General features: G+C 49.5%; 1 protein-coding gene across 2 annotated transcripts in view; it reads left to right on the top strand.

The window, feature by feature from the left end:
• KCNQ3 (potassium voltage-gated channel subfamily Q member 3) overlaps positions 1-15,373 on the top strand; it is a 298,632-nt gene that overhangs the window by 239,996 nt on the left and 43,263 nt on the right. For both annotated transcript variants that reach the window (XM_043483991.1, XM_043483992.1), the window contains exons 2-4: positions 5,470-5,560; positions 7,149-7,275; positions 12,236-12,408. In XM_043483991.1, coding sequence (XP_043339926.1) covers positions 5,470-5,560; positions 7,149-7,275; positions 12,236-12,408 — 391 coding nt within the window. The remainder of the gene's footprint in view (positions 1-5,469; positions 5,561-7,148; positions 7,276-12,235; positions 12,409-15,373) is intronic.

Here is a 15,373-nt window from a genome sequence, read left to right as displayed (position 1 = left end):
CAGGGAGGAGGGCGAAGTGCTGGGTGAGGGGCAGAGAAGGGGGGCAGAGGAAGAGAGTTCAGGGAGGTGAAGAGAGAGAAAAGTGGGGGGAAGGATGTTATTCAGTCACTCAGTCATGTCCAGCTCTTTGCGACCCCATGGACTGCATCACACCAGGCCTACCTGTCCTTCACTATCTCTCAGAGCTTGCTCAAACTCATGTCCATTGTGTCGATGATGCCATCCAATCATCTCATCCTCTGTCGCCCCCTTCTCCTCCTGCCTTCAATCTTTCCCAGCATCAGGATCTTTTGCAATGAGTAGGTTCTTCACATCAGGTGGTCAAAGTGTTGGAGCTTCAGCTTCAGCATCAGTCCTTCCCGTGAATATTCAGGGTTGATTTCCTTTAGGATAGACTGGTTTGTTCTCCTTGCTGTCCAGTTCAGTTCAGTTCCGTTGCTCAGTTGTGTCCAGCTCTTTGCAACCCCACAGACTGCAGCAAGCCAGGCTTCCCTTTCTATTACCAACTCCCAGAGCTTACTCAAACTCATGTCCTTCAAGTCGGTGATGCCATCCAACCATCTCATCCTCTGTCGCCCCCTTCTCCTCCTGCCTTCAATCTTTCCCAGCATCAGGATCTTTTGCAATGAGTAGGTTCTTCACATCAGGTGGTCAAAGTGTTGGAGCTTCAGCTTCAGCATCAGTCCTTCCCGTGAATATTCAGGGTTGATTTCCTTTAGGATAGACTGGTTTGTTCTCCTTGCTGTCCAGTTCAGTTCAGTTCCGTTGCTCAGTTGTGTCCAGCTCTTTGCAACCCCACAGACTGCAGCAAGCCAGGCTTCCCTTTCTATTACCAACTCCCAGAGCTTACTCAAACTCATGTCCTTCAAGTCGGTGATGCCATCCAACCATCTCATCCTCTGTCGCCCCCTTCTCCTCCTGCCTTCAATCTTTCCCAGCATCAGGATCTTTTGCAATGAGTAGGTTCTTCACATCAGGTGGTCAAAGTGTTGGAGCTTCAGCTTCAGCATCAGTCCTTCTAATGAATATTCAGGAATGATTTCCTTTAGGATAGATTGACTTGACTGGTTTGATTGCTGTCCAAGGGACTCTCAAGAGTCTTCAGCACCACAGTTCGAAAGCATCAATTCTCAGCACTCAGCCTTCTTTATGGGCCAACTCTCACATCTGTATATGACTACTGGAAAAATCATGGCTTTGACTTTGTGGACCTTTGTCAGCAAACTGATGTCCCTGATACAGAGAAGAAACTCACATGGCGGAAGAAGTAAAAGAATAATTGGTCTCCTGAGATGGCTGGAAGGGAGGTTGATATGCTGAGCCATTGGCATTAGAATAACAGATAGAATGATTCTAGGATGTTTCCTTCAGATGCTCCTCAACTGCAGCCCCTCCCCCAATTGCACACACAGCCTCTACATATATTTATATGATGATTCTGACTGTTCTACTCTGTGTTATGATTTGTCTGTGTTAGTCACAGGTACATAGCAATATGTGCCCTATGTGGAGTATATGTTAAGAATACTTGTTGAGTGAATAAATTAATTTTGAAATACTTAAAAAAAAATCTGTGAGGTGTGGAGAGAGAGGAGAGACAAACAGGAAGAGAAGGGAAGACCCCATCTAGCCACACCTCTCTGTCTTCCATCCGTGAGACTGATAATTCCATCGTGAGTCTGAAATCAAGTTCCTATCTTCAGCATAAAGTGAAATGTGCAGGAGACCAAAGAGTGCTTCCCCTTCTCAGGTGAAGGAGGGCTCCCTTGATGCTTTCCGCTTTATAAATTAATGATTGTTTTCAAATCTCAGCAAGTAAATTCCCCAGGTTGTCGGTACTTTTTAATTCCTGGAGATGGAAGAAAATATCAAGTTCTGACGAGTGTTTGCTGCCCCCTTCTGGCTAAATCCTGGCTCTGCACAAGCCCCCTGAGAATGGGAACCAGGCTGAAACTGCGTATTGGAGACTGGTTAAGGTCGAGTTATCCCCTCACCTGGCTCTGAAATCACAATTAGAGCTGAAAGGGACTTAAGTACCTAGCTGCGACCTCTCTTCTAAGCTTTAGGCTTGAATTTCCATCAGCTTGCTGGATATTCCCACTTGGACCTCAAACAGTAGGTCCACAGCATGATTTATCTCTGCTGGCTTGTTGGCTTCTGCATCTGTACTCCTGAAGCCTTGAATAGCACGTTTCCACCCTGTCACCTCCCTCCCCCACATTGATTCTCCTCTAGCTTGGCCTCCCTGTCCCATTGGTGGAGATGCAAGGCCACAAACTTATCATTTTAGCCAGGCTTGTTCTTAACAACCCCTTAGCATGTGGCCGTTTCTCCCCCTCTTTGTCATTCTCAGCCCTCCAGACCCACCCCCATCTCCAACTTCTGGCTTCTTTCTATTCCTGGGAAGTTTACCAGTCTCATGCCTTGAGGGTTGCAGTTTCCACCTCAACTGGATTTGTAAGATATTTCACTAGACACAGGCAGTGCCTGCCTTGGGACGAGTTCTCATGCTGGGTGTTAAGATGGTGCACTGTATTTATGACACGGTGCAAGTAGTGATTACAGAATGATAATGGGTACAGTACTGGAACAGAAATGCCTCTGGGTGTTCTGTGATCCCAAGGGAGGGATCACATGAGGAATTGGGTAGGCGGTAGCCGGGAGGCTCTAGATGCAGGGTATGCCCAGTACTGTCAAGGTATTAACAGGAGGTGAAGGGGCACGCGGGGGGAGTGGGCAGGGAAGAGGAGCATTGAGAAGAGGGCTTGAGGAAACGCTGTGATTCAGTACAGCTGGTGTGGGAGGTGGGGAAGCAAGAGGGGATGAGGAAGGTCAGATCATAAAAGGCTCGCACGGCTTGCTGAAGAAGATTGAATGGGGTTTAGTATGCTTGAACTCTTGAACTCTCTGCACATGCACATGTTGTTCACTATGCCTAGGGGTCCGTGCTCCAGGTCAACACACATAAAATGGGGAATGTCCTGGATAAACTGGGACATATGGTCCACGCTAGCTAAGACTCAGATAGCCTTCCAGCCCACTGACCACAGCTTCTGGGATGCTTCCTGTGTTGTTTTCCCAAAGCCTGTGGTGGACACTCAGATGATAACCTCAGCCAGACTCTCATATGGTTATTTGTCCTGTTTCCCCCACTGGCTTAGGAAGTCCTTGAAAATGAGGGCTAGGTTTTTTTATTCATATTTGTATAAAATGCTCCTGCAGTGCAGAAGTGGCAGAAGACGCATGTTCAATCCCTGGGTTGAGAAGATCTCTGTAGTCTTTTTACTGACGACACAGTTATCCTGCTGGTAATGATTCTATCTGATGAATCTCTTTATCACTAAAATGGGAATGATCATGTCTACCTTGGGAGAAGATTGTGAGGATAAATGAGCTGATAGGTGTAAGGTGGCAGGTGGCAAGTGCTCACTAAAGAGCGGTGTTGGGTGTTGAGATTGTTACCATCATCGTCATCATCATCATCACCAGAGACTCAGATGAAGAGTGAAAGGTCGGGGCATGCCCCCGGGAAAGTGCTACAAGGCAAATTCCGGAGGCTGGCTAAACTTTCAGGGGCTGGCCCCCTGCAGCCTGGTCCAATCAGGTACCAACACAGAGCCCTCGGACACTGACCACCGCTGTAGCCGGCGCTTTCTTCCTTATATGAAAAGACCTGGCCTGGACGCCCTGCGCGGACTATAAAACCCCTCCCCACCCCTCATACCTTGCAGACTCCCTTTGTCTCCTCACTCACCAGCCCCCCGGGAGTTCTGCCCGAGAGCGAGAGCGACGCTTAATAAAAAGGCCTTTACCACCGGTCCTTAGAGGCGGCTTTTTCTTTCTCCCGCGGCGTTTTCTAACAAAGAGTAAGCAGGTTCTGCACTTGTCATGAATTTAAAATAAAATGGCCAAACAGGAGGGAGTTGAAAATCTTATTTGGGTTCCTAGACAGGGTTGGAGACAGAGTCAGATCTGCAGGTCACCAGGACTATTGATCAGAAAATGCAATCAGGATCACCAAGGGGTGGGACCAGGACTCCAGTCCAAGCCAGCTCCAGGAGCAGACATCTCCAAACCTCCTTGCATCATGGTCCTTACCATCACACCGTGAGTTGGTTTTTTGTTTGTCAGGACCATCAGCTCAGAAGGACAGATCCAGCTTGTTCATCATTGAATTCCAGCTCTGCCTCCCCCAGTGCCTACCGTATAAATATTCAATGGATGGATGAATGAATGAATCCACGAGTGGGTACCCACTTACATAAACAAACTGAAAAGGCAATGGATGGGAGCCTAGCAGGACACAGCACCAGATTACATAGAGCAGGAGAACTTGGAGTATGTGGTACCAAGACTCCCGCATGGACACTGACTTTTAGTTTCCCTCTTAGACACCAGGGTTTCCCCAGTGGCTCAGATGGTAAAAAATCTGCCTGCAGTGCTGGAGACCTATGTTCGATCACTGGGTCAGGAAGATCCCCTGGAGAAGGGAATGGTTACCCACTCCAGTATTCATGCCTGGAGAATTCCATGGACAGAGAAACCTGGCGGGCTACATACAGTCCATGGGGTCACAAAAAGCAGGGTCACGATGGAGCAGCTAACAGTTTCACTTAGACACCCAGAGAACCTGATGCTGACCATTGAACCAAAGACTCCCCACCAAGAGGGAGGGAGAACCTGTTTTCTTTGCTGAAATGATGAAGCGCGCGCACACACTGTCTCTCCACCACCCTCACTCTCTCACACACAGGGAGTTTATAAATACAATCATCTCAGAGGATTGTTTGCAGTTAGCTTCTGCCTGAGGCAGGGGCATGAACCAGATGAGCTCTCAATGACTTTTCAATGAGCAGCTTCTGCATCACGGTGGCTTGGATTCTTTCTAGCATGAAACACACTTGGTAATTTCAGAAACAATTCTGAAGATCCCCCAATTGAAAGAGATTATTTCCTATAGTAACTACTGACTGTAAAAAATAATAATAGTAATATGATGATAATGGTAACAGAGACTTTCATTGAATTTATCAATCTTCGGGTGAATTTGTTTTTATTCTAAGAATATTTTCATATGTTTGAAGCTCATAGTCGTGTATGTGCAGCACCCATTATTAACATATTCCAGTTGATTGACCAAAGCTTGTGTAACTTTGGTTTGTCAGGCAATCTGCAGTCCTCTAGGGCTGGGACCAGATGCTCTAAAATTCTCACTGTTTCCACTAACTAGCTGGTAAAGTTATGCATGTTGCTCTCTCAAACCTGGTTTCCTTAATTACAGCTAGCTGCCTAGCTGCCTCACAGCTGTGCTATGAGGTTAAACGGGATAACGTTTTTGGGATAATGTATAAAGCCCACTTCTATGTCTGATGGATGCTGTAGCTTCATCCTGGCTGTTACTCTTCTGCCTAGCCTCGGCACAATCCAGAACAAGGCACTTCCTTAGTTTCTTTCTTCCGTCCCCTCTAGGTTCCTGATTGTCCTGGGGTGCTTGATCCTGGCCGTCCTGACCACCTTCAGGGAGTACGAGACGGTTTCGGGAGACTGGCTTCTGCTGCTGGTGAGATATGTGCCCGGCGTGGCACTGTGCTTCTGGGGCAGGCGCTCTGGTGGGCCCTCCAGCGGTGAGGACAAGGAGGCCCTTGGGCGCGGTTTCCCCACAACTGCTGTTGGTTTCCTGGAGTCTTCAGCCAAGTTCAGAAGTAAGAGAAAGCAGTGGCAAACCGGTTGATGAGGTCTTCTGGGTACACAGGTGCAGCAGGGAGCGAATGGCCTGTGTTTTTCCAGATTAGAGAAAAGGGGACGCGACCAAAGTCAAAGCAGAAGCCAAGACCCATTGGCTAAACAATAAAACCTTCTGATAGGTAATGCAAAGGCACATCTGGTTCCAAACCCTGCCTCTGCTTTTCCTCCCTAAACACTGAAGACCTCTTCCTTCAAGGCCAAGTACCAAATCCCATTTCTACATGAAAACTCCAAGTCCTTCTTCCTGGGCCCCTGTCCGTTTTCACTGTCCGGTCTGTATCCCACATGTGGGCAAATTACCTAACTCCCCTGACTCAGCTTCCTCCCATCCTCACCTACGATATGCAGAGATGTAAGGCAAGGAGCACAGACTGATGGGCTGAGTGCAGCATCCATGCCCAGCCAGGAGGTGGCTTCCAGGAAGAAGTTCCTGCTACGACCCCGGACAGCACTGGCCAACTGGCCCTTTGAATGACCGTACCTTGGTTAGGATCAGCCCACCTGTTTAGGGTGAGGCCCTGCCCTCTGCACAAGGGAAGGATGCCAAGCCCCCACCCCCAATTAGGGGGGCTTGCTGTTTCATAAACCCTAATTTGATGAGCTAAGCGTGATGCTCTTGGGGTCCGAACCAGCAGGTTCCTTTTCAGGGCAGGTCTGGAGCTAAGACCTGAGCAGGTGACTCCTGGGAAGCCACCCAGTTCCAGGAACTAAGTTTCAAGGATTGTTGCAACTCCCCAAGAGCCCCAGGGAAGTCGCCAAACAGAAGGAGCAGAGTGTCTCTGTCTGATCAGCAAGGGAGGCCTGGGAGGAAGGGAGCAGGCTCTGTGTCCTGGGGGAGGAGAGTAGCACAGTTTGACCCTGAGGGACCTGAGCTCTGAGCCTGATGACCTGCCTGGAATTCCTTCTTGGCCACTTTTGGCCTTGAAACATTTGTTCAGCCACTCCTTCCCTGGCCTTGGTTTCTCAAAATATAAGATGAGGGTAATATTATAAAATACCTCTGGTGATTCCTGGCCCAGGAGCTGTGCTCAATAACCATTGGCCACACTTAGCAATACCAGGGGCCAGACGACTTGTGGACAATTCCATCAATTCCTCTCCTTTCAACTCAACTGAACTTCTTAGGGGCTTTTTAGTACATTAAAGGAATTTGTAAGAAAAGATCCATTAGAAAAAAAAAAAGTGTAGAAAAAAAGGCTTAATGTTCGGGACAGCTAGCACATCAGAGTGAAGACAGGAGTTGCCCCGCCCTGAATGGAGGTGATCAGCTTGTCCTAACCCCTCCGCCCATCAAACCGGCAACCACAGAAATCCAACTCTTCAGAAGTTCAGAACAGAAATCGCTGGTTCCGGACAACTGGGTCCCGGCTAATCAGCGTCTCTCCATATGTTCTTCCTCGCAGGAAACATTTGCTATTTTCATCTTCGGAGCCGAGTTTGCTTTGAGGATCTGGGCTGCCGGCTGTTGCTGCCGATACAAAGGCTGGCGGGGACGACTGAAGTTTGCCAGGAAGCCCTTGTGCATGTTGGGTGAGCCCTGACCCCGAGCCCAGGGGCTCCTCGGTCCTTCTTTGGGTGCATTGTTTCTCGGAGGCAATTTTAAGCAGACACAATTCGTCTGGGAAACCCTGAACCTGGTGGGGGCCGGCCTCGCCTCTCACACTCCCTTCAGCCCTCCAGCAGGTACTGAATTCCTGCCCCAGTGGCTTCTTTTTAGAATGAGTCCACAGGGCAGCGATTCTTCACGGGGGTGGGGGTGGGGGGTACTCTCGGCACTTGGAATGCAAAGGTGCCAGCCATTGGAGGACACTGAATATCCCCAGTCCCTGTGAAGCCACAATTGCCAATTGCATTCCAATTGGCTGCAGTGGAGCTAGAAAGTGTGACACCATTGCTGATTGAGAATTACTTCTGTAGGATCACATGATGCCCATTTTACAGAGGTGGAAACTGAGGCTCACGGTTCTGAGTCCTTCTCCAGTCACACAGGGAGTAAGCAGCAGATTCCATCCTAACACCCAGGTTTGCAAGAATGTAGCACTTTGCGCTTCTGAGAGAGGGCAACCCCGCATTGCTGTGTCCTGACCCAAAAGTTGCTTTGGGGATGTGTCATGGTTACCCCTCCATCTGGATGCAGGCATTTTCATAGCAGAGATGGTGGAAGGTCTTGCACACCCCTATTGGTGCAGGATAGAACCCACCTCCACCCCTAATCCACCTAGGGGGAACCCCTAGGTTCCCATCTGAAGATCCTACTAAAATCATACAGAGACAGGATGAAGTCTGCCTGCAGTGATGCTTAGGACTCTTGGATCTTCAAATTCCAAGAAATAGTTAAAGTTAGAGGATCATAGAGTATCAGGGCTGGAAGGAACCTTCAGGAGCATTTGGCTGAACGTGCCTTCCCGTCTGCTGCTCCAGTTCCTTTCACAGCAGCCTTTACGTGGTACCCCAGATTTTACTTGCATACCTCCAGTCACAGGGCACTCTCAAGGTTATTCATTCCATCTTAACTCCTCTGGCTCTCTTCAGATATTTGAGTTCAGCCATTCTGTTCCTCCTCTCCACTCCAGCAGAGTCTCCTTTCCTCAGGAAAGATGTGCTTCGTGGCTTCAACCCCATCTTACATCCCATCTTGTTAGCATCACAGAGCCTCCCCTCTGAGCTGCAGCTTCTTCCTCACTGCCCTGTTGAAAACTGACCCCCAGGACTGAATACAGCCCTGTTTGGTGTGAATGGCCAGCCCAGGGAGGAAGAGCTAGACCCTTGCTCTATCCTAGCTGCCAGTTTCCCTCTGTATCGCCTGGGACGAAGTTGCCAGGTTTGCAGGCTCCCTCACACCGAGGACAGTACCACCCTCACTGTCAGCTGAAGCCCTTTTTCTTCTTCCCATCTGCTGCTGAGGCTGGAAATCTGAGGGTTTTGTCTAGTGCTCAGAATTTTGAATGCAGGTAGGGGTCTGTGTGTGTGTATGCACACGTGCAATTTTGGAGAACTTTTCAGTTACTTAATTTTTTCCACATTTTTTTCTCTCTTCCTCTGCCCTCCTTCCCTGACTCTCTACCTGTGTCTTAGTCTGTTCAAGCTGCTGTAACAGAATACCACAGACAGAGTAGCTTATAAATAACAGAAATTTATTTCTCACAGTTCTGGAGGCTGAAAGTCTGAGATTGGGGTGCCAGCAGGGTCAGTTTCTGTTGAGAGTTCTCTTCCTGGTTCATAGACACTGTCTTCTTGCTGTGTCCTCACAAGGAGGAAGGGGAAAGGGAGCTCTCTGGAGTCTCTTTCTTTCTTAAGGGTGCTAATCCCTTTCATGAGGGCTCCACCCCCAAGACCGATTCACCTCCCAGAGGCCCCACTCCCAACACCATCACACCAAGAGACAGGACTCAATATATGAATTTGAAAGGAAACAAACATTCAGTCTATCAAACCCCCAACTTTCCTTTGCCTTCCTTTTTCCTTGTCTATCCTTCACATCTTAACTCATTATTGACCAGGGGATTTTTGCAGAAACTAGTGCCTATGGCTGGTGATTTTTATTCTGGCCAGCCAAAATTAATTCTGTTATTTCACTAACACTTTGTGCATCATTATACTCAATAGTTACCCTTGACACACCTGTAAAGTCTTCTAAGGTTTGTGAAGTGTTGTCTTCAGTCTACTCTTATGTAGAGAAGCAAAGGAGCATTCTCCAGCACTGTGTTTCATTTTTGCTTCCTGTATCAGAATCAGTCACTGAGATTTTTTGTCTTTTTGTTGGTCTACTATTCACATCATCTGAATCAGAGCTATATTCTGAAGAACTATCATCTTCTGAGACACTGGTATATATGTCGCTCAGATAGTCAGAGAAAGTATCTGCATAAAACTCACCAAAAAATTCTTCTTCACCCAAAACTTCATGATGCATCATTTTTGAAAATTTTATGGTAATAAATTTGCATTTATAATATACACAGGGTTGGAACAAAAACCTAACATAGCAAAATGTGAATGATAATGACAATATAAGTTGTATAATGAACCCTTGTTCAATTTTAAGCTCTAACAACTTCACACGGTGATGTTAATTGTATCACTCTCTAAAAGCATATTGATAACATCTCTGATCAATAATGTTCAGATAACAAAAGATGTGTTAATACGTCTCTGGTCAATAATGTGTTAAGCTGACTTCTTTTTCGTCTTTGGGGTAACCTATCCAGTGCTGACCAGAAGTCTGTGTGTGTGTGTGTGTGTGTGTGTGTGTTGGCAGGGCATGAGGGAGGTCACTTTGAGATTGACAGTGTTCAAATTCTGAGGTCCCTGCCAACTTAGAGCGATCCTAGTATATGGAGCCCAGGCCCCACCAGAACAGGAGTGTTTCCTATGGAACAGTCTCATGATTCTAGGATCATGAGAGAGCTCCAGCTTTCGTTCCCCTCCTGTCCCTTCTGGAGAGATGAGACTGGCCCTCAGCTTCCACCATCCTGGCTGGCTTCTTTCCTGATGTTGCTGCATTTTCTCTTCTGCTCATCTAACGTCTCCCGTAACATGGCCCTCATGGGAAGAGTTGCTTTCCTCTGTTTGACCAGAGGTGGTTATCCTGTGCACGTATATCGTGTCCTCCTTATTTGAAACAGCCTCAGACCCTGCTATGACACTTGTGGATGAGTCTGTCTGGGCTGAAATTTGCTGTCTCAGTGTCAGAGTGTCATAGACTTACGTCACATTTACCCTGTGTCTCGGTTTTGTTTTATTTTCTGCAAACCTGAAACGTGGCTATGTTTGCACAGCTAGACAGAGAAGCCTGGCCAAAGATATAGATATACTGGTACCCAGATGTCTGACCCCTAGTTTTTCCCAGAGTTTAGGCACAACTGGGAGACACTTTGACACGGTCAAAAGGATGCCAGCTTTTTTGGGCAGACATACTTGGTGTGGATTTAGGAGCCTAATCCAAGCAAGGTGGCTGGCACAAACAAAGGTATGGAGATGTGAGAGTCCACCGTGAACCCAGAAAACCACACGTGCTTCTAGAAGGTTCTCTAGGGCTGGGTCACAGAGGGTTTTCAGAAGCTTGGACTTGGCCCATTGGATAAACATTCCAGGTGTCTTCCTTGTACCCTGATGCCCTTGCAAAAATAAACGAACCAACTAAACAGTTCTGTGGTTGAAATCTTTCGAGAAAGGCTGGACTTCACTGGTAAAAGTGAGAGACCCACAGTACATGTTAGTACATTACAGGCCCTGAGAAGTCCTGCAGTAGTAAAACCTGTTTAATTGATTTTTTTTCTAATTTATTGGATCACGGGATCCTTTGTGCTTGCTAGTCCCCTGCAGTGCAGTGGGGACATAATAGATCCTGGAGTTGGGGGGAGGAGCATTGAAGGGAATGAGAAAGAGACCAGGGCCCTCTTCCTTCCATCTTTGACCGTTTAACTTCAGCAGCCAGCTTGGCCCTTTGAGAACTGCCTCACCCCCTTGGCCTCTGCTTGCAGCTCTGGTGGACGTTTCCGGGTCACCTCCTGACAGCAGCCCCCCATTTCTGGGGCGGGTCCCATGCTTTCCTGCACCCTGCCCCGGGGCCTTCTCTGAAACTGAGGGAGGTCACTGGGCAGTGCAGCTCAGAAGTGTGGGATGTTGATGACCCCCTCGGCCAGCAGGGGGCAGGAGCCTGTGGACAGAGACCCCAGCTCCTGTCTTTCAGAGGGATGATGGTGGGCGGTGTTCTGCCTACAGCTCTGAGGTTCCAGCAGCAGCAGCCCCCACAAGACCCCTGCCCTGGCCTTTCCCCTGCCTCCCTCTCCCCTCCCTCCTGCTTCCTGAGTTCATCTCCCTTTCAGTCACCCACAGCCGCGTCCCTCTCAGGGTTTGCTTGCAGGGGCAAGTGAAAGTGAAGTGAATGAAGTCGCTCAGTCATGTCCGACTCTTTGCAACCCCATGGACTGTAGCCTACCAGGCTCCTCTGTCCATGGGATTTTTCCAGGCAAGAATACTGGAGGAGGTTGCCATGCCCTCCTCCAGAGGATCTTCCCAACCCAGGGATCGAACACGGGTCCCCGGCATTGCTGGCAGACGCTTTACCGTCTCAGCCACCAGGGAAGGGGAAACCCACAGTCAAACAGCCTCTGAGCTTCAGACCTCCCCTCCTCCACCTGGGCAGCCCCGATCCCCTCTCAGCCAGAGAGGGACCCCCCAAGGACCGCCCCTGGAGGGTCTTGGAGCATCACTTCCCTGGGATTGGAGTGAGCACTGGAGTTCTGCATTCAATCCCAACTTGGCCACATCCGGCTACATGGCCCTGGAAAGGGGTTCACGCTCAGAGCTCCTGTTTCCTCACCTGTCTCAGAAGAACACGTATCCTCAGAAGAACACGTGATACCTGTTCAGTGTCATGGTTTAAACACGGCACCTGCCCATCTGTGGCCAACAGTGCCCGTGACGGCTCCCGCGCCCTGGCTGGACCTCCTTCCCCCTCACCTGCCACCCTCCGCCCTCTTTCCAGACATCTTCGTGCTGATCGCTTCAGTACCGGTGGTTGCCGTGGGAAACCAGGGCAACGTCCTGGCCACGTCCCTGCGGAGCCTGCGCTTCCTGCAGATCCTTCGGATGCTGCGAATGGACCGGAGGGGCGGCACCTGGAAGCTCCTGGGCTCGGCCATCTGCGCCCACAGCAAAGTAAGTGCCACTGAGAAGCCCCTGGACCACCCGGCTTGCTTCCTTCCTACCCGCATCCGGTCCACGGCATCCCCTCCCAGACGGTGTCCCCAGAGGGTCCTGCCACCACTGATGGTGGTGGGGCAGTGGAGCATGCAGGCACAGGTAGACCAGATGCAAACAACACCGGCCACATCACTCAACCCTCTTTAAATTCAGTTTTCCTCTTTCCAACACAGGGATGATAATGCCGCTGCCTCTAATGCAAAGCAGCGTGGGGTGGAAGGAAGTCACCCAGGCTGGTTGGAATCCAAACTCTACTGGTGTGACTCTGGAGACTTCCTGTAACCCTTCTAGGCTTCCCTGGTGGCTCAGATGGTAAAGAATCTGCCTGCAGTGCAGGAGATCCGGGTTCGATTCCTCGGACAGGAAGATCCCCTGGAGAAGGAAAATGGCAACCCATTCCAGTATTCTTGCCTGGAGAATCCCCTGACAGAGGAGCCTGGCGGGCTACAGTCCATGGGGTCACAAAGAGTCGGACACGACTGAGTGACTGACACCTCTGGGTCTTCTCTCCTCCATTCATAAAACGGGAATAATGTGCACTCACCTCATAGGGTGAAAAGACTTAGAACACACTCAGTGCCTAGCTGTGGTGGCTCAGTCGCTATTGTTTTCATGTAGCCAGAAGCACAGTGCCTGAACCTGGTGTTTGATACAGATTAACTCACCCCAGGATCTGCGCTGTTCTTACCCCAGTTCAGGGATAAGGAAGCAGGTACGGAAAGAGGAAGGGAGCTGCCCAGGCTGTCTGGCTTCAGAGCCCATGTTCAGTGGCTTGCTACCTGTTGTGGGGGCTCTTGCCTCTACAAGGCAGATGAGAAGCTCAGGCCCAGTGGGGCTTGGCCCAGACTTCCACGCGCTTGAGCAGGAGTGGAAACCTAGGGCGAGGCCAGTGTGTCTGGAGCGGCCCTGCGCTGTGTGTCTCTCCTGTGGTTAGCCCAGACCTTTGGTACCACTTTGTTTCAATATCCCTGCCTTGGCTGGACCCTGGAGAAATGAAGGAAAACCTCTGAGTGGCAGGAAAAAAAAAAAACACTCAGAGGCCAGTTCAAGAGAAATCAGAGCAAAGGGCTTCTGAGATGTATGTTCCTTAGAGCAGCAGTCTCCAGCTTTTTCGGCACCAAGGACCAGTTTTGTGGAAGACTGTTTTTCTGCGGACCGGGGATGGGGGTGGTTTCGGGAGGATTCAACTGCATTACCGTTTATCCTGCGCTGTATTTCTATTATTATTAAATCATCAGCTCCACGTCAGATCATCAGGCATTAGATCCTGGAGGTCGGGGACCCCTGCTTTAGGGGATAAAGTGAAAGCTGCCTTCATCCCTGAGTGAGCATCTTCTTGTGCCAGCCCTGGTGGGTACGGTGTACACGGTTGGCACCTGGAGCAGGCCCCCATTCCTGGGAGGATGTACTCAGCCCTTTAACTGCTCTGAGAGTTGGCTGCTAATGTTCCCAGCTGTCCCTTCCCTGGAGAAGCACAGGAGAGCTGCCCGGCCCAGGGGCTTATACTGTTCCCAGCTTCCGTCTCGCCCATCAGGGAGGCCCGCAGCTGGTGACTCAGTGACACCAGGACCTGTCTGGTGACGGGACCAGCCCTGTGGGGCGGCTCAAGCTCCAGAGCTTCCGGTGGAATCAGGCTGAGGGGGGCTCCAGCGTAGAGCACACCCTTGCCGAGCTCCTTCTTCCGTCCTGTCCGCTTCCCTCATTCCCTCTGTCCCCAGACCCACCCTCAGTCACCACGGTTGTGGTTTAGTCACTCATTCATGTCTGACTTTTGTGACCTCTTGGACTGTAGCCTGCCAGACTCCTCTGTCCATGGGATTCTCCAGACAAGAACACTGGAGTGGGTTGCCATTTCCTTCTCCAAGGAATCCTCCTAACCCAGGGATCAAACCTGCATCTCCTGGCAGGTGGATTCTTTACCATTTGAACCACCAGGGAAGCCCTCACACCCTCCTAAATCTCTGTCTCAAACTTTGCTTCTGGGGAACCACACTGAAAGCAGAGAGCCCGGGTTGAGTTGCCACTGAGGAGCTCAGAGTTCTCCTTATAAGTCTTAACATCACCTGCCCCCCAACCTGGGCAAGCCCAGAATGCCCCTGCAAAGCTCCTGGATTCCTCCAGTTCAGGGACACACCCAGATATGTCAGCATCTCATGGCAGAATGAATGGAAGTTTAAGTCAGACAGAAGCTCGGTGCAAATGGCAGCCCTGCCGCCTTCGAGCTGTAAGACTTTAAGAATGCTGCTCTCTTTCCATGAGAGCTTCCTCAGTGGTTAAAATGTGAATACTTCTGGCTGCTCACATGAGCCAAGTTACGTGTCAGGACCTGGCAAATAATCAGTGCTCATTAGTAGTAGCATGTATTATCCGAAACAGTACAAATAAATACAGAAAGAAAATGAAATACAAATTTAAAACACTTAGAGTCTCACATCTGAAAATGCAATTTCTTCCCATACATGTTTTATTCCCTGTCTGCTCCACTTCTGGCCACAGGCTCAGGGAGACAGGGCTTTTTTTTTTTTTGAGAGTTCTTTCTTCACCTGAACTATTTTATTATTTTATTGTTATTATTACTATTTGGCCATGCCATCTGGTATATGGGACCCTAGTTCCCCAACCAGGGATCCAACAGATGCCCCTGGCATTGGAAGTGCAGAGTCTCAATCACTAGACCACCAGGGAAGTCCCTATTTTATCTTTTATCAGAGGACATGTTAGTAACACCTAAGCATGTATCCATGCAGCTGAGCTGATTCACAGCTTTGGTGGAAATCAGGACTAAAAATGGCTGGGCAAGGTCCTCGTACTATGTTCCCTCAGATTAGAATATATGACAGTTGCATGTTTGCCATGTAATTCCTGGGAAAAGATGGTCCATGCCACCGCCGGACCCCACAACTGCGGCTGAGGGGTGGAA

This window comes from Cervus canadensis, chromosome 12, assembly GCF_019320065.1.
Source record: "Cervus canadensis isolate Bull #8, Minnesota chromosome 12, ASM1932006v1, whole genome shotgun sequence".
Taxonomy (NCBI): domain Eukaryota; kingdom Metazoa; phylum Chordata; class Mammalia; order Artiodactyla; family Cervidae; genus Cervus; species Cervus canadensis.
Note: the sequence above shows the minus strand (reverse complement) of the source record. Positions and strands in the feature narration are given on the sequence as shown.